We start from the raw sequence: 20140 nt of genomic DNA, 5'->3' as shown, positions 1-20140 counted from the left end.
AGATCCTGATCAGCTGTAACAGATCTGATCTGAGTCACCACACTGCACCCACTCGGGTTTCTTACGTGTTGTGTGTCCCTGACAGTCCAGCAGAGGTCGCCAGTGTGAGCTTGTGTTGCCTTCCCCTCTCTGACAGACAGGATTGTGTCCTGTGTTTCAGAGAAGTTCTCTTTTACTTCCACATGTCCAGTAAATCCTCTACCTGTATGCCTGGTGTATGTTACCGAGCTGCGATCCAGACCACCACAGACCGAGACTGAATGGACTGTGTTCACAGACGATGGTTTTCACAAGTGTTCCTGAGCCCATGCAGTGATTTCCACTCCAGAATAGTGTGTTTTTAATGCAGTGCTGCCTGAGGGCCCGAAGATCACCACCATCCAATATTGGTTTCCAGCCTTGTCCCTTGTGTTCAGAGATTTCTCCAGATTCTCTGAATCTTTTAATGATATTATGAACCGTAGACGATGAAATCCACTAATTCTTTGGAGTTTTACGTTGAGGAACATTATTCCACCAGATGTCTTTTTTAGTGGTACAAAACTTTTCCAGTCTTTTGTTGAACCTGTCCCAACTTTTTTTGAGACGTGTTGTTGCCATCAAATTCAAAATGAGCAGATATTTTTCAAAAAACAATCAAATTTCTCAGTTTCAACATTTGATATGTTGTCTTTGGTCTATTTTCAATTAAATATGTATTTACATGATTTGCAAATCATTGCATTCTGTTTTTATTTACATTTTACACAGTGTCCCAACTTTTTGGTTTATTGAAAGAAAGAAGTGATGAGTGCTGTATTATTGTGGGGTCCAGATTAACAACATCTATCTAAAAAAAACATCCTCGAATTAATTCCGACTTCAAAATATGTGTACATTATTCCTCGGAAGCTACTGAAGCCATGAGACACACTTTATACTTTATATAATATAGTTTATATAAAATGTATTTATTTACTTTTTCCCCGCAACGGGAGCACTGGGCTTTTACTGCCAGGCGTCCATCAACAAGATGAGATCTTAATGTGAAAGCCACATGGAGGTAACGGTTCAACCTGTGTTCCACACATCAGAACAACAAGCAGAAAGACAGTCAGACAATAGAAGAGCAGCTCAGAGTTGACCAGAAATTAACAAATGTTTTGTCACGAGACAGTGCGCATGTCGACATCGTTTGGGGACGAATGGAATCTCATACCGTAGAAGAGTTAGAATTTACGAGGGGACAAGGAAGGCAGCATTGTTCCTGGTACCTTTTCATCACTGAGGTGTTTCATTCTGAGAGCCGCCGCCGCTGGGCTGGCACTGTCTGAGCTCGCACTGGCACTGGCACGAGCACTGGCACTGTCTGAGCCCGCACTGGCACTGGCACGAGCACTGGCACTGTCTGAGCCCGCACTGGCACTAGCACTGGCACTGTGTGAGCGCAGGGCGCACAGTATATTCAGTGTTCCACACCGTGGAGAGACTTTCTGTTCATCCTGACACGCTGCCCCGTGTGGAGACGTCCCAGCTTCCAAAATGAGCAGCTTGCGGGTGTGTAAGGAGCCATTTGGTGAGTAGAAGATCCTGTTTTCATCGCAGTGTGTTACCTTGTGAACTGTTTTACTCCAAATTATTTGAAATCATCATCTTTGTAGCGTCATGCTACACAAAGTTTATGTGATCATTTGTCCTGCTCATTATTTATCCAAGTACATTTTTTTACGATTAAAAATCGTGTTTTATCTCGATAGATAGGCTACAGTTGGAACGATTCATTTCATGGAATCTCGTTATAGTAGTTCAGGGGCAAAATAGAAAATAACCACAACCAAAAAAGTTTCAACAACCTGAAAAATTCCTTCAGTGGGATCACGAAAACCCTCCGGCCTCACCGTGTGCTGTTTGGAGAAGTGTGACCTGATGCATCCTGTGAATGAGCATTGATGCAGAGCAGCACAGGACAAAGGGCTGCTGTGTCATGTGGATGCTGTTTCTGACTCTAACTAACGGCTTTATTAGATATTAATAAATTATACTGAAGCTTCACAGGACAAATGAATCAGAACAACATCTGGGTTTCCATGTTGACAGTAATAATCCTCCTTCACTGGGACAGTTTGTGTTTACAAGAATAAATGATGAACTCTATTATTACTGAGGACTCAGATTCTCCTATCAGCACTCAGCTCACTGAGCTAACTTCAATATGATGGATGATGCGGGAAACATTCAACGTGATCCACACACTGGGGTCGAGCAGCTTCACGTGAACCAGTCCGGCGTGAACCCTGCACACAGCACACGAAGGCTCGTCATGTTGGTGACGACACGTTCGGCGCAACAAGGCAACAACAGCTTGAATCTAACAGGTTGCGATGCACATGTCGGCTCTTGCGCACTGTGACTGGCAGATATACTTCTGAATAGTGCTGAATACAAAACGAACTACAATAATTGAGGGAAATGTGACTTGTCTGTGAGCCTTGCTGCTGATGCTAGCAGCAGTGTGGGAGCGCAGATAGTTTCTGGTAACAGGACCTACTGAAACCACAGAAAACTTTGTTGTACTTCAGTTTTTATCTGCACAGGTTGCCTGTATATCTTAAAGCTAATATCTCTGATCTGTAGAAACCTGACTCGTTTCCAAAACAGCAGTTCTGCTCAGTGTCCTTGTGTTGTCCTCACAGTCAGCGTGTCTTCTTCAGCCATGTGTAACTCTCAGATCCTGTTTTAACCTTCACACTCAACCTGTCCACCACAGTTATCCTAAACTGTTCAGCTCGACCGGAAACAGCTCCGGAGGGTCGACTAATGGCACCCTTCAGTGGACACAGACTGGATATAAAACTACAGACTGGATATAAAACTACAGACTGGATATAAAACTACAGACTGGATATAAAACTGCAGACTTGATGTAAAACTACAGACTAGATATAAAACTACAGACTGGATATAAAACCACAGACTGGATATAAAACCACAGACTGGACATAAAACTACAGACTGGATATAAAACTACAGACTGGATATAAAACCACAGACTTGATATAAAACTACAGACTGGATATAAAACCACAGACTGGACATAAAACTACAGACTGGATATAAAACTACAGACTGGATATAAAACTACAGACTGGATATAAAATCACAGACTGGATATAAAACGACAGATTTGATATAAAACTACAGACTTGATATAAACTACAGACTGGATATAAAACTACAGACTGGATATAAAACCACAGACTGGATATAAAACTATAGACTGGATATGAAACTACAGACTGGATATAAAACTACAGACTGGATATAAAACCACAGACTGGATATAAAACTACAGACTGGATATAAAACCGCAGACTTGATGTAAAACTACAGACTAGATATAAAACTACAGACTGGATATAAAACCACAGACTGGATATAAAACTACAGACTGAATATAAAACTACAGACTGGATATAAAACCACAGACTGGACATAAAACTACAGACTGGATATAAAACCACAGACTGGACATAAAACTACAGACTGGATATAAAACTACAGACTGCACATAAAACTACAGACTGGATATAAAACCACAGACTGGATATAAAACGACAGATTGGATATAAAACTACAGACTTGATATAAACTACAGACTGGATATAAAACTACAGACTGGATATAAAACCACAGACTGGATATAAAACCACAGACTGGATATAAAACTACAGACTGGATATAATACTACAGACTGGATATAAAACTACAGACTGCACATAAAACTACAGACTGGATATAAAAGAGTTTGTAGCTTCAGGTCTGTAAAATGGTTCCGATCCAGAAGTGTCTTCAGCTGCAATACCAGCGAGTGCCACTAGAGGTCGGCTCCAAAAAGCCTCCGGCTCCATAGACTCCCATTCAACTTCTCTCATCAAATCCAAAGTGAATAAAATGTGTCCATCAGTTATCTCGGTGTTGTTAGCTAAAGTCACTCCTTCTTATTAGTTTTCTGGAGGTCCATCTGAAAATAATCCCTCATTCATTAGAAAAGAAGATTCAAGAAGACCTGGTTTTGGGGGCGTGTCTGTTTGATTGACAGGCCTGCGGTGCAGTCAGGTTACAGCTATCGGTGGGCGGGACGTAGTATCGTCAGGTTTCCGATCAGATCAGTCAGATCCACCGCTGGCTCCTCCCCCAGCTCGTCCAAATATGGTCACTTCCTGCTCCCAACCGCTCCGAGCTAGCAAAGATGGTGACGGACAAAATCTGAACTGGAGCAAAGAGGAGAACAAACCCAGCAAGAGCGAGTGAGGTAGACAGAAAGAAGAAGAATGAGTTCAAAGGTTGTAATTAATAAAAGACCAGAGACTGAACTTACATTTATTATGTTCAGTGTCAGATTCATGAAGCTGCTGCATTTAAACAAAAAAACGGAGTGTTCCCTTCCTGTTGTCCAGAGCTGATGTTTCGGTGTCGTGCTGAATTCTGCCTGCTCGCTGAGAATTGCATGCACCTCGCAGGACCGCGCAGATACTAATGATTTAGCAAAGTAGTCAGTCTACTGTTTAAAAACGATGTAATCTTCTTTTTCAAGTTCATCCTGATGATACACTGTGCTGATGAAACCATTTGATTCCACTCAAACGTGGATATTAAGTCATAATTCTTCATGCATTGTTCAGTAGAACTGACTATAGCCGCTGGGAATGCAGCCCAATTATTTCACCTTGGGTCATTAAAACACAAGTGAAATTCACACCGTCGAGACAAACACGAGAAACCTCTCGTGACGTAGATGTATTTCTCCTGTAAGAGTTTTCTTCTGTCAGGTAAATAAGTGCACTGAACATTTCTATGGACAAAATTACCTGAATTTCAAGTAAATAAACCGTAAATCTCATTTTATCCGGAATCTGCTGCAGTGCTGCTGCATCCAGTCCTCTCATCCTACAGAGTTTCTCTATCATAATCACCATTATTGACTTTTTGAGGGCCGACCAGGAAAGAGTTGTAACCAATCAGCAGTCACGGGATTTTTGTTCACCATCGTTCAGAGCGAGACATACAGGGGAGAGACAGGAAGAAGGCGACCCGAAAACTCCGCCTTTCACCTGTTCAATTATCTCCATGATATAATGAGAGCCTACACTGGGTCATCATCATCATCATCATCATCATCATCATGTGAGCACAGATCTCTCCCCTGTCGGTTTTTGTGTGGAACAGAATAACAGGCTTGTGGTCTGTCCAGAAGACTGCAGACGTGCTTGTTGACGTGCCGAATAGAAAATCAAGTCATTCTGCGACCAGCTGACTGTTGTTGGACTGTGACGTTGTAAAACACTCTGAAACACTAATGTCACTCAGAACCGCTCGTCTGGCTCACTTCTTGTTGACCGTAGACTTTCTGAAGCATTTCAAGTCTTTGTTGATGATTTTCTGTCTTTGACACAGTTTGATATGTGAGCTCCACAGACTGGATATAAAACTACAGACTGGATATAAAACTACAGACTGGACATAAAACCACAGACTGGATATAAAACTACAGACTGGATATAAAACTACAGACTGGACATAAAACTACAGACTGGACATAAAACCACAGACTGGATATAAAACTACAGACTGGATATAAAACCACAGACTGGATATAAAACTACAGACTGGATATAAAACTACAGACTGGACATAAAACCACAGACTGGATATAAAACTACAGACTGGACATAAAACTACAGACTGGATATAAAACCACAGACTGGATATAAAACTCCAGACTGGATATAAAACTACAGACTGGATATAAAACTACAGACTGGATATAAAACTCCAGACTGGATATAAAACTACAGACTGGATATAAAGCCACAGACTGGATGTAAAACTACAGACTGGACGTAAAACCACAGACTGGATATAAAACTACAGACTGGATATAAAACCACAGACTGGATATAAAACTCCAGACTGGATGTAAAACTACAGACTGGATATAAAACCACAGACTGGATATAAAACTACAGACTGGATATAAAGCCACAGACTGGATGTAAAACTACAGACTGGATATAAAACCACAGACTGGATATAAAACAATCAACTGGATATAAAACTACAGACTGGATATAAAACCACAGGCTGGATATACTGTAAAACAACAGACTGGATATAAAACTACAGACTGGATATAAAACTACAGACTGGATATACAACTACAGACTGAATATAAAACTACAGACTGGATATAAAACTCGACTGGATATAAAACTACAGACTGGATATAAAACCACAGACTGGATATAAAACTACAGACTGAATATAAAACCACAGGCTGGATATAAAACTACAGACTGGATTTAAAACCACAGACTGGATATAAAGCCACAGACTGGATGTAAAACTACAGACTGGATATAAAACCACAGGCTGGATATACTGTGAAACAACAGACTGGATATAAAACTACAGACTGGATATAAAACTACAGACTGGATATAAAACCACAGGCTGGATATACTGTGAAACAACAGACTGGATATAAAACTACAGACTGGGTATAAAACTACAGACTGTATATAAAACTACAGACTGGATATAAAACTACAGACTGGATATAAAACTAGACTGGATATAAAACCACAGACTGGATATAAAACTACAGACTGGATATAAAACACTGACTGGATATAAAACTACAGACTGGATATAAAACCACAGACTGGATATAAAACTACAGACTGGATATAAAACCACAGACTGGATATAAAACACTGACTGGATATAAAACTACAGACTGGATATAAAACCACAGACTGGATATAAAACCACAGACTGGATATAAAACACTGACTGGGTATAAAACTGCAGTAACTAACCTGTGGCTGTAGTGGATCCGTAGGCTTTATGGAGCTGACCTCTAGTGGCACTCGATGGTATTGCAGCTTAAGACACTTCTGCATTTTATGTCCAGTCTGTAGTTTTATATCCAGTCTGTAGTTTTTAGGTAACTATGTTAGTTACAGGTTAGTTACAGCTACAGGTTAGTTACAGGTTAGTTACTGCTACAGGTTAGTTACTGTTACAGGTTAGTTACTGCTACAGGTTAGTTACAGCTACAGGTTAGTTACAGGTTAGTTACTGCTACAGGTTTTGGCACCAAAGCAGAACAGAGCCAGAGTTCTAAAGTGAAGTGACCCTGAGGCTGTGGGTCTGCAGCAGTCAGTGGAAACAGTCAGGTTCTGTACGTTCACATTGGGATCAGTTTGTGTACTTGGTGGGCCGATCCTGATGCCAATATTAGGGAGTAAAAAATTTATATAACAGGAAACCTCACTGGGAATGAAATTATAAATTACGATAAACTATAAACAGAAAATGTTCGAAATGACCTAAACCATGTTTTTCTGCATTTGGTTCATTACAGAAAAGTTTTCATATTGGTGCACGTCGGCTAACATTTATGTCGTTCAGATAAAATCATCCGGGCTGTAATGAACTTCGAAGAACATGAAATACTTTAACACATGTCCCAAAGGGCAGGTTTGGAAACTGATGAATTTAGATAGCTTTTTAGAGTTTGAACAATATAGTATTTAGGTGCTGATATATGTTTGGTTTAAAGTTGATCTACTGACACTTACAGGATGTTTTTATTGGCTTTGTCAATGTATTAAAAGAATATGTTACCTCAATTACACAAAATCCTATTTTCACATCGTACACGTCCATGCAGGTAGTTTTGTTGTTGTAGCTTGTGAGACATCTGTTGATGGTATTTTTACCCCACCGACCCCCACCCCTGCACACCCGAGTACAATGGAGGTAAATGGGATATTATTTGTGGTGGCGATTCATTCAAATTACATGTTAAATGTTAAAAAGCAGTATCTGTACCGCCATACAATGGATAATGAACAGAACAGCAGATTTGACAGTAGCAAGTAGATCCAACAAAAAACACTGTGTGGTGTGGGATTATTCATAATAATCACAAGATTTTTTTCTGGATAGGACCGTGGTGGAAAAAATACAAAGATGACAAACTGCAGAATCATTGTTGTTAAAAAAAAGACGTGAGATGCTGCAGTGTGCTGAGCTGCTAAGAACTTGTTCAGGTTTGTAAGTGAGTCAGATGGATTTTGATTGGTTGACATGTTATTAATACATCAGTCTACACCTGTGCAGGTCGGTAACACACGCCCAGTGAAGGAGTATGTAGCTGCTGTCAGTATAGACACTGCTGTCGCCTGCGTCTGGTATCAGCACGCTATTCACCTCCATTCATGTGTGGAAACAAGCTCATGACAAAGAAAAGGCCCACGACGGGCTGCAGACAAACTGCTTCATCCTCTCACAGCAGACATGGGTGGTCAAAAAAGAAAGAAAGAAAAGCTGAGTTTATTATGGCCCCCGAGCAATGTATTATGATGTGGTTTATATTTCATCTCTGGAGCTTCATCCTGAGCGTGCAGCTACACGCCTGCATTCCCAGAAAGGCAGAAACAATGCTCAACTGATCCGGGCTTCCACATACACCTGATAAGTGGCTGACTATGAGTCCTAGTGCTTAATGCTTTGTATTTACTACCATACAGGGGGGCACTGCTACGTTATCTACACATAGTTTTACATGTTTGAGCTACAAATCATCTACTTTAAGTTCATAACTCTTCAGGTTGATTTTCTACCCTCCAGGCAGCCATTTCTTTACATCCACTTCGGTAATATGCATTCAGAAGCCCCACCTACTTCAGAAGCCACACCCACTTCAGACAGGTAGCCCACCACACTGAGCGGTTTGTTGCCTTCAAGATGCAGCTTCACTACCGAACAAATAGTTCACCAAGACTTTGAGGGAATTTTTAACACAACTAATAACTTGATTAATAACAAACAATTATTAAAAGGTTTGTATGTGATTGTTGCTTCTACTGACCATCACTGTAATGACCAAGTACAAAGGCCATTTTTCAGCAGTATATGGAGGCAGGAGAGGTGGCCTGGTGGCATCAATCAGAGCCAGCCGTTCAGGAGGCAGAGGTTTGAATCCAGGAGGTGACGACATTGTTTCCTAATCCCAGCCATGTTGTTATTTTTAATATAACCCCAACCATGTGTTTTTCCTAAAAGTTAAATTTCCCTGTAAATCACATGGCTGTGTGTATGCAGTAGGTTTCATTTTCGTCCACTAAAGGAAAACGTGAAAAGCGTGGCTATTTCACATTTTGCTGTAGTGGACGGGCGTGGCTATTTCACGCCTTGCCGTGACACCAGGTTGGTTTTTAGTTTAAGAGTAATGTCAGGTTATTGAAGTCAGAGATTCAATTTTTCAGGATGGATTTGAGTCCGCATCAGAAAATAAGCTGCAGAACAACTCAGGCAGTGATTTTCGAAGTCGGCTGAACCAGTCATCAGTGAAGTGACTTGTGATTTCCACCTTTAGGGGAGACATGCCCAACTTTAATGCAAGGAATCAGAGCTCACACCTCATTTTATAAATGCAACAAGTTGTCTTTTCTATCAGCTTTGGCTGCTGACCCTTAAACATGTTTTAACATGCTGGTTCACATTCTTCACCAGACTGACATTCATGTTGGTTCATTAGAATCAACACCTACAGTTTGGTGAATGTCACATGGATGAGGTAAGGTATAAAAACTGTAGAGTAGTGAACCCAGTAAAGATCCTTGATGCGCTACATTTAGAATCACTAATAACATCAAGTGAAGGCAATTTGTTGTTGCATCTTGTCTTTTTTCTGCATGATTTGTTGATACCACGTTCAAATTCATGACGGCTTGTGACTGTCTTGACATAGAAATACTGAAACCAACATGAAAGCAGTCAATATTTCCGAGTAGAGTGGGCTGGTCTCTGAAGGCTGTGGTGACGGGGATTCACCTCTAGTTCCCCTGAAGAGTGACGTCACAGCTGAAGTCTGCGTAATGAATCCTGTAGAAAGGTAGAGTTAGTGTTGTACAGGAAATGTAAAATTACACCAAGAAAAATACATTGACATATGAGCCCCACAGTGAGTTCGGCTGAGCTCCCTCCTCTCACTGGATGAGTGCTCATGTACGTGGGAGGCCTGGTGAAAATGTAAGAATTATAAAAGTCATGTAGATCTTATCCTTTGACCCTTTGATGAAACTCTCCAGAGAACTTTGTACACTGTTTGTTTAAAAACATCACAATAAACATACAACACAATAAACACATCACAATAAACACACAACACAATAAACACATCACAATAAACACACATCACTTTAAACACACATCACAATAAACACACATCACAACAAACACATCACAATAAACACATCACAATAAAAACACATCACTTTAAACACATCACAATAAACACACATCACAATAAACATACAACACAATAAACACATCACAATAAACACACATCACAATAAACACACATCACAACAAACACATCACAATAAACACACATCACAACAAACACATCACAACAAACACATCACAATAAACACATCACAATAAAAACACATCACTTTAAACACATCACAATAAACACACATCACAATAAACATACAACACAATAAACACATCACAATAAACACACATCACAATAAACACACATCACAATAAGCACATCACAACAAACAACACAATAAACACACATCACAATAAACTCACATCACAACAAACACATCACAATAAACACATCACAATAAGCACATCACAACAAACAACACAATAAACACACATCACAATAAACTCACATCACAACAAACACATCATAATAAAAACAACACAATAAACACACACAATAAACACACATCACAATAAAAACACAACACAATAAACACACATCACAATAAACACATCACAATAGACACATCACAATAAACACATCACAATAAACACACATCACAATAAACACACATCACAATAAACACATCACAATAAACACACATCACAACAAACACATCACAATAAATACATCACAATAAACACACATCACAATAAACACATCCCAATAAATACACATCACGATAAACACACATCACAACAAACATCACAATAAACACACATCACAAACACACATCACAACAAACACACATCACAACAAACACATCACAATAAAAACACATCACAAAAACACACATCACAACAAACACATCACAATAAACACATCACAACAAACACATCACAACAAACACACATCACAATAAATACTGTGGTCACTATGAAGAACCGGTTCCCACCGATAGCTGTAACCTGACTGCACCACAAGCCTGTCAATCAAACAGCCACGCCCCCAAAAACAGGTCTTCTTGAATCTTCTTTTCTAATGAATGAGGGATTATTTTCAGATGGACCTCCAGAAAACTAATAAGAAGGAGTGACTTTAGCTAACAACACCGAGATAACTGATGGACACATTTTATTCACTTTGGATTTGATGAGAGAAGTTGAATGGGAGTCTATGGAGCCGGAGGCTTTTTGGAGCCGACCTCTAGTGGCACTCGCTGGTATTGCAGCTGAAGACACTTCTGCACTCAAGGCACTCAAAAGAATGTGGTTTTGGGGCGTGTCTGTTTAATTGACAGGACTTTGTTGCAGTCAGGTTACAGCTGTCGGTGGGCGGGATGTAGTATTTTTTGGTTTCAGATAATTCAGTGTAGAAGGTCAAATTCAGTGGAAACATCTATGATAACTGTGCTAACATATCCAAATAAAAACAGGTGTTACCTGTTGAGCATATAGCTTTTTTAACAAGATTTCCTTCGTAACTTGCATGAATCAGATGGCCCAAGGGGACGATGTACATACCGAGCTGCGCAGGGTTCATGTATGGGTTTTACTGACCCAGAGGGTCACTTTATTAGGAACACCTGAACCCTCTAAAGCAGACTGATGTTCTACTTCACAGAGCTCATAGTCTCAGTTTCTGTTGTTATTGTCAGAGACATCATCATTCTACTTTATGTTGGTTCCTGTGTGCTGGTATCGTACTACACTGCATATATAGAGGTCTCTTTCTAGTGTTCTGCCTCTTGACTATCACTCCACTGGGACTATTTTCAGTGGCGGATTAATCCTCACGTGGTGCTCCAGTGTGTGTCAGTGGATCATTCAGTTTTTCTTTGCAGAAAACCTTCAAATATTTAGTGTTTCCAACTCAGCAGATGTATTTGGTGCTTGTTCTTCTCACACAAGATGGTGAACTGAAGAGTTTTGGGTTTGGGACTGTGGCTCAGATAAAACAACATATCTGAAGGTCATTTTAGCTATTTTCTCCGCTCACTTCATCCTGATACCAGCAAATGAAAGCGTTGTCGTCTTAGAGTGTAATCCAAGAAAGGTCAGAGCGGTTCTTGATTCGGATCCCTCTGGATTCACGGGCCTCACAGTGGTGTAGACTGATGACGGCCCACCCTCCTGCAGGTCCTCTGTGGAGCTGAAAGCTGTCTTTGTGCTGCTCTGTGAGAGTGCTGTTGAAAATATTCCTCCTCAAGGTGTTCGATCTGAGAGTTTTCCATGTTGCTTACTGTAGCAAGGTTGGTGCTACCGGGGTCTCTCCTGAACACAGATGACCCGCTCAGTCGTACGTTCGGGTATAAAATGCCTTTATTTGCCCGGTCCATACACTGATGTCTTCATGCAACCGCTCCTCCTTAGCCTCCTTCTCCCTGCTCCCTTTATAGGGGAGAGCTCATCAGTTCATATTTGGCTCAGCTGTGCTCATTACACCTTCCCGGCACAGTTCCCTGAACCACTCCCCCCCCCCCTGCAGCTGAGCTAACCACACTCCACCACCACACTTACACTTACAGGTCACACTTTTTTAACTGGAAGAGTGTAGCTGAAGGTTGAAGACATAATATCACAAAGACGTCCTCCTTGTCTTTGAAATGACTTCACCTAATCTAAATTTATCAGGTTTTTCTGCCCACATTGTGTCCGTTGGCTGCAGGGTGTGGTTTCTCTCTGCATCGCTGCAGTTGTACCGGTAGTATATACTGTTGGATGAAGTCAGTTCAGGTGACAACATCATGATTCACCACACTGAAGCCTCTTCCTCTTCTGAAACAGACAGAAGCAGCTCTGAACCGGTGGAGGACACAGACACCAGCAGCTTTGTGGCAGAATTTGTGAGTAACATCATCTCGATCGCCTCCTCCAGTCATGTGTTTGTTTAACTGTCTTGACTTGTCCTCTGGCTGCGTTGTTTTGTGCTGATTTATCATCGTTCTTCCTCAGACAGAGAAGTATTGCCCTAATCTGCTGAGAAATGTAGCATAACTGAAGACATTGTGCTGTGATAGCTGGGGCTCATCACAGAACAAGTTCCAGCAGGCTGCTTCCCGTCTGTACTCAGCAGAGTGAGAGTGTCTGTCACAGTCTCAGCAACAGAAGAAGAAGAAGAGGGTTATCGAAGCAGACGAGCTTGTCTTTCTCAGGTTTTTCTTTGCAGTTCTGTTTACTTATAATATTCTCATGTCTGTCCTTGTCTCTCCCACAGTCCTTGGAAGCCAATTATCCAGTGCAGGTAGCAGATCCTCATGGTAAATAATGGGTCAACACTGTGGTTCATTTTATCATGCATATGTGGACTACTTTTCTCAGCATTCATACATATGTGGTCAACATGAGCAAATAAAGGTGTGGAGAGAACCAGGAGGATGTTCAGGATGATGTGTTTCCACATCACTAATTCAATCACTGCACTCAGTTTTCTTGAATTCATGTTTCTATCTGGTTTCTTCTTTGGAGAGTTTTAACCTGCATTTGTGGACGCAGCGATGAACTGTGTTCACAGACGATGGTTTTCACAAGTGTTCCTGAGCCCATGCAGTGATTTCCACTCCAGAATAGTGTGTTTTTAATGCAGTGCTGCCTGAGGGCCCGAAGATCACCACCATCCAATATTGGTTTCCAGCCTTGTCCCTTGTGTTCAGAGATTTCTCCAGATTCTCTGAATCTTTTAATGGTATTATGAACCGTAGACGATGAAATCCACTAATTCTTTGGAGTTTTACGTTGAGGAACATTATTCTTAGATTGTTGAACTATTTTCCCAAACAGTCTTTCAGAGTGGTGAACCTCTCCCCATCTTCACTGCTGAGAGACTCTGTTGCTCTGGAATCATCTTTTATACCAAATCATGTTACTGATCTGTTGCCATGGTAACCTCATTAGTTGAGATGTTTCACCAGGTTTATTTATTAGCGTTACACAACTTTTTGTGGTCTTTTGTTGACCCTGTCTGAACCTTTTTGAGTTTTATTTCTGGCATCAAATTCAAAATGAACAGATATTTTTCATAAAACAATAAAATATTTAATGTTGTAATTGGTCTTTTTTTTATTTTTTTTTAAATATGGGTTTATGTGATTTCCAAATCATTGCATTTGGATTTGATTTACATTTTAGACAACTTTTTTGTAAACTTGGTTGCAGGATGGAAAAGCAAGTGTGAGCTCTGACACTCAGCTGGGTAGATCTCTTTACTAGGAAGCAGATGTTCTGACTGTCCACAAAAAGTTAACATTACTCACGCTGCATTACGTTAGAAAAAACAAAAGAGGCTTTACTTATGTTACAGTCCCAAATGTTACAAAAGGACTAAAATACAATAAAGAGTCAAAACTAGAAAGAACAGACTAAGAACAGGTATGGCATGTTGTCCTGGTTGGACTGGATGGATTTGTGCAGCGGATGTGTCCATTAATAGGAACAGAGTCAGTGGCCTCACTGCCTCTGATTTAAACCTGCACCAAATAAAGGCCCGTCTGTCTGCCGCTGACTGCAAATTTACTGATATTACAACATGTTTTCTGTTGAAAAGCGTTCGGTTATTTGTCAGTAATAAATGTATTCCTTCAGAATACACTGATGTCAGTAATGTGTCTCAAGCAGATGCTGTGACTCTCCATCTGAGCTCCATGCCCACCGGATACCTGAGCCTCTCGTCACAGGACAGAATACGACAGGTCAGTGTCCAGCCTTCAACACACGTGCCTCCACACAACCTTTCATAAAGGCAAAGGTCCGCACTTAAGCAATATTACACTCAAGGGTGATGCTTTAACGTCGTTATTGGCACGACAGCGATGTGCCTCTGTCCTGACTGAATCACTGTCGTGCCAATAACGACATCAAAGCATCACCTTGAGTGTAATATTACGATTATACAACAATGTACCTACTAAATAAAATATGTAACCAAAATGTATTCATATTTTGGGGGCAATTTATCTCCGTTTCCATAGAAACACATGGGGTATGATTAAGAACTAGAAAACAATCATTAGACTTATGTAACGTACGTAATGTTTCCTACTCCAGGAAGTAATCCGACCCTTAGCAACCACCTAGCAACAGAGAGGATTTCTAGTCTCCAACTGAATAAATACAGAACATAGAAATACTAAACTGATCAGCTAGTTCAGTCTGGTTGGAACAAAGATATCTGATGGACAAAGATATCTGATGAACAAAGATATATATCTATATATTAAAACACCCTCCAGTGTGATACTGTCCAACAAGTTACCATCTAATTAAAATATGTAATCTACATGTGTTCATATTGTGGAGCAATTCACTCTCAAAATATTTGCCCACTAACTTTTATATTAACTTTTTGTTAGTTATCTCCATTTCAGAATTGTTCCTGAGCCCATGCAGTGATTTCCACTCCAGAATAGTGTCTGTTTTTAATGCAGTGCTGCCTGAGAGCCCGAAGATCACCACCATCCAATATTGGTTTCCAGCCTTGTCCTTTGTGGGCAAGGTTGAAAAGAGAGGATTTCTAGTCTCCAACCGAATAAATACAGAACATAGAAACACTAAACTGATCAGCTAGTTCAGTCTGGTTGGAACAAATATATCTGATGAACTAAGATATCTGACAAACAAAGATATCTGATGAACAAAGATATCTGATGAACAAAGATATCTGTTGAACAAAGATATCTGATGAACAAAGATATCCATGGACTCATGTGTTTTTAACATTTTAGCTCCGTGTCATGTGTTCAAACCAAACCGGTCCAGTTAGCCTCCTCTAGGACTGTAAGTGCGTGACTATCCGTGGTGTTACGGTACGGGTGCTCGGAGCGACCAAAAAGGACCAAAAGAGACCCGACTTCACCAAATGGGTCATTTAATAGATCTATAACAAGTAGAAACTATATTATATTACACATTATATGAAATTCTATTCTGTCTTCTTTGCTAGATCCTGAAAAATCGTTCTTTAACCCCTTGATGACATTACAGCAACATCATTCAATTAAATTAACAACTTTGTTTAACATGAGCTCCACCAACCAAACAGCCATTACAATATATGGATATCAAACGGAGATGCACAGTGTGCTTGTTGTTTTAATTGAAACAGAACATACAGGATGTGGTTCGTGTCCCTGTGAACTGGAAGGCAGCTGTAAGCAGTGCTAATCACAGAGCAGAGTCTTTGTTCGGCAGCTCTCTGTGACGCTGCTGCTGACAGTCGAGGGAAAAGTCCGATGAATTTGTTGAAATGTAGACTACCTCAGGGGACCGGCTCGAGATCCTCTCTGATGTTGATGTACTGAAGTGTGCAGCGGGGTTTATGTTGAGACATGTCTCACTGCAGAAGCCATGATCAAGAAACACATCCAGACCACCACAGCCAACCACTGTAGCGAAACCAGCTCAGTGTCAACACGGGAAAAAAAACCTCATTTGTTTAAGTAGGAAGCAATAAGCGCAATTTTCAGCTGAGGCAGGTTTTTGGTCATAAACCACCAAATTTGAACCTGATAATGGTACTAGATGAAAAATCAGGTGAATTAGCTCCGCCCCCAAATTCATGGACACTAATTGCCAAAGGAAGGACATTAACAGCTGGGCTCGACAGTCCAGCCGAACACAGCGTGGAAGTCCATGTCTCCTTTTTGTAGCTGAAGTTGAACAAACGTTATAACATAAAACGAAGATGTGAGCACACAAACTAACAATAATTTGTTGTTTACATGTAGTTAAGCTAACAAAGAAGGTAACATTACCTCGTGGAAAGCTTGTGGATATAAAACCCAGTGCTAATGTCCAATGGACAGACACCATGATATAGAGGGATTGGCACAACACGTAATGTAGCTAACGCAGCAAATGGTTTTCCAATTTTAATTAAAATAAATTGTTCTTATTGCCTTGTAGTTTTAAGGAGCTTTTAATTTGAAACTGGGCCTTGTTGTTTGAGAGTGTAAGCCTCCTTCCTCTCGTCATCCTTTTAACGTGCTGGTGGCTGATCATTTTGGCTGATTGAGGTGCTCCAGTTGTTGTGCGTAAAAGCGCTCGAACCAAAAGACAGCTGTTTCTTATCAGGCCTGTTTGAACACTGGCAGCAATGCAACTACCAGTAATACTTTGTTTGCTTCTCTGGTTGCAGCCAGTCGAAGATGTGGAGGAATGCACCTGCCCAACATCTACTTCTCCAGGTAAATACATCCTTCACTTCTGTTACAGCTGGAAGGTTTACAGCACACAGGACAGTTCGTTTGAAGGTCTGCTTCCTTTCAGATGGCCACCAGGAGACAGCAAAGTCTCGAAAGACATGAGTGAATAATTATTGATGTTGACAGGTTGTGATTTGTGATAAACGCCTTTAAGATAACTTCCTCTTCCTTGTTCACCTCTGAGCTCAGACTACCCCAAAGAACTACAGTTACTAAACAGCCCGTGTGAAAAGTGCTGCCGCCCAGCACCTCCTCCGAAGATCAGCGACCTCATGAATGACAAAGACCTGCTCGACTTACTGCGGCTCAAACTGGATCCGAACCACTGCACCATCAAAAACTGGAAGAACTTTGCAAGTCGCTGGGGGATGAGCTACGATGAACTGACCCTGCTGGAGCACCGGACGCAGGGCTCGCTGTCCCACAGTCCCACCCAGGAGTTCCTGCTGCGCTACAACCAGAAGACTGTCACCGAGCTCTCCGAACTATGCCGCATTTATCAGCGCATTGATGTGCTGCGTCTGCTGCAGAGCTGGATAGAGAAGGACTGGCCGTCACGCTGGCAACAGACTCATTAAAAGTTTGCCTCTATATTTATCCTGTCTGTCTTTCTTCTGTCCAGGTTGTTTGGGATCTCTCCTTCTTCATCAGCTTTGATACGTACTACCACTTTTTAGTAACTTTAGTAAATGATCTCGTCAGAAAGATTGAAGATGAACTGGAAACTTTCTGCAGAGAACCTCAAACATTACAGACCTCATTCTGTTTTGTCGTTTAACTTTTAGTTGCTGCTGATAGCTAATAAATAAAAGAAAAAGTCTGTCTGCTACTTTTCTCGATTGCTGAAACATCTCTTTCTCGTTGACCGTCCCTTCATTTCCTGTCTTTTGAATTTGCAAACAAATCCTCCCACAGTTTTCTTGGTATCGGTTGATTTTGTTGGTTTTGTTGTTTTGTGTTGGTTTTTGTTCATTTTGTTGTTTGGTGTTGGTTTTGTTGGTTTTGGAAACAGACTTGAGTGTTTTGCTGATGAAACCAGCCTCTTTATTGTGTCACAAAAAGTTTGGATGGTAAATCGGACCTCTTTGGTTACGACTCAAAAACTTTTGCTTTCTAGTTGAGTTTAACGTAGTGGGCGGGACCTTCGGCGATGTCAGGAGATTCTATTGGTTGGTCCCACTTGGTTCCACAGGATGGCTGTACTCACACAGGTCCTCGTTACCACCTTATATACACTCTGTGGTTACCTCCGTCAGCATAGGTCCCACCTGTTATTCCAACTCAACAACAACTCACCACAAAGAGGTCCGATTTATTTAAAACAGGTTTACAATGCAATAACAGAACTCACAGCTCATAACTCCCCACCTCTCTTTTAGTCAGATTCAAAATACAAGTAAGTGATTTATGATGTAAATAAAATAATTACAGAACAGATAATGTTAATTTTATTTACAGATTTAGAACGTGACCAAGGAGGTGCCGATCTTGTTGCAACAGGATCCAGGACACTAAATTCAGACCTGAGTGTGATGATTGATGTTATTCAGTCATTTTAATTCTTGACAAACTGTCACTGCAGCAGCTGATTTTTACTCTGTTGTTCTGGAATCTGATTTATCAACATGAATCAAAACACAACTTTTTACCCAAATGTGTTACAATGCATACTTTATTAATAGTGCATTTCAGATTAATGTTCTTGTTCCAATAGTAATAATATCTAATAATAGCCATGTTGTGGACAACTGGGTTGTGTGAAGTATGGTATTTACCAAATGTGGTTTGGATGAAGAAATGTTGTATTCTGTTATGACATCATATTGTTATGACCAAATAACAAAACCCAAATACCAACTTGTGGACCACTTACCATGTTAGTATGTTACCGGCTGGTCCCCGTACTGTGCAGGGGGAATGTTTTAATATAAGCAAATAATCACGTTTGTCGGTCTGCTTTACAGAACAGTCTCTCAATCTTTTTTCACATTGTTCATATTATTCAAAAACTGGTCAGATGTTTACTACAAATGCAGACAGCAGCTGATCAGAATCAATACAACTCATTTCCTCCTGTGGCGTAAACAGGAAGTTAAAAGACAAAATAACTGAGTCAGCGTACTTCCTTGTAGCATTTTGACTTCTCAGTAATCCACGGACTGAATGTTTGAATGTATTTTCTCATTCTCGACTCAAATATGTCGACAGCTATTGAAAAGATTGTACAGATTTGTACACAGTGAATGAATCCACTGACTTTTGTCACCACCTGATTTTTCTTGTCAATAGGCCAAATTCTCACGTTATAACATTCTAACTTTTCTTCTTGTGTCACCGTGGCTGGATTGACTTTACATTCAGCAAACACATTTATGATGAATAAACTTCTGTGAAATTTTCTTTAGCATAAACATTTTAATTTGTCCAATACTTCCCCATCATCCTCAAACACCATTCTTTTTTTATTTTTGGAAATAACACACCATGTTGGAGGATATCACACCCTTACTGATCACGTGTGGAGGAATGTGGCCAGAAGGAAGATGTGTTCAAAATAAACCAACAAGTATGTTTATTTTTTTATTTCTTAGATATGTCTTAACTTGGATTATTCAAACAAAATATTCTGCAAAAGTCTGTCAAAGCTTTTCTCTTTTTTAAACAAATATTTCATT

At 40.4% G+C, this 20140-nt stretch overlaps 1 protein-coding gene across 2 annotated transcripts; it reads left to right on the top strand.

The window, feature by feature from the left end:
* The first annotated feature begins 1424 nt into the window (after positions 1-1424).
* On the top strand, positions 1425-20048 carry edaradd (EDAR-associated death domain). Of its 2 annotated transcripts, none has more exons than XM_069722460.1 (6): positions 1425-1555; positions 13054-13112; positions 13484-13526; positions 14881-14954; positions 17399-17447; positions 17655-20048. In XM_069722460.1, exons 1-6 carry the CDS (start codon positions 1522-1524, stop codon positions 18041-18043), a joined length of 648 nt encoding a protein of 215 aa, XP_069578561.1. In that variant the 5' UTR covers positions 1425-1521; the 3' UTR covers positions 18044-20048. The 2 variants fall into 2 exon arrangements, with proteins under 2 accessions (XP_069578561.1, XP_069578560.1); XM_069722459.1 differs by having other exon boundaries at positions 14878-14954.
* Positions 20049-20140: the final 92 nt, after the last annotated feature.

This window comes from Brachyistius frenatus, unplaced genomic scaffold, assembly GCF_029030835.1.
Source record: "Brachyistius frenatus isolate BFR_SWC_R1_liver_20210118 unplaced genomic scaffold, ASM2903083v1 Contig_292, whole genome shotgun sequence".
In the NCBI taxonomy this organism is placed as follows: Eukaryota; Metazoa; Chordata; class Actinopteri; family Embiotocidae; genus Brachyistius; species Brachyistius frenatus.
This window is presented reverse-complemented; position numbering and strand designations above follow the sequence as displayed.

Bases quoted from the DNA above. Each gene is read 5' to 3' on its own strand.
- edaradd (XM_069722459.1), top strand. From the start codon at position 1,522: ATGAGCAGCTTGCGGGTGTGTAAGGAGCCATTTG. The intron at 1,556-13,053 runs GTGAGTAGAAGA...CTTCTGAAACAG, and splicing joins GGTGTGTAAGGAGCCATTTG to ACAGAAGCAGCTCTGAACCG. The intron at 17,448-17,654 runs GTAAATACATCC...CTCTGAGCTCAG, and splicing joins CCCAACATCTACTTCTCCAG to ACTACCCCAAAGAACTACAG.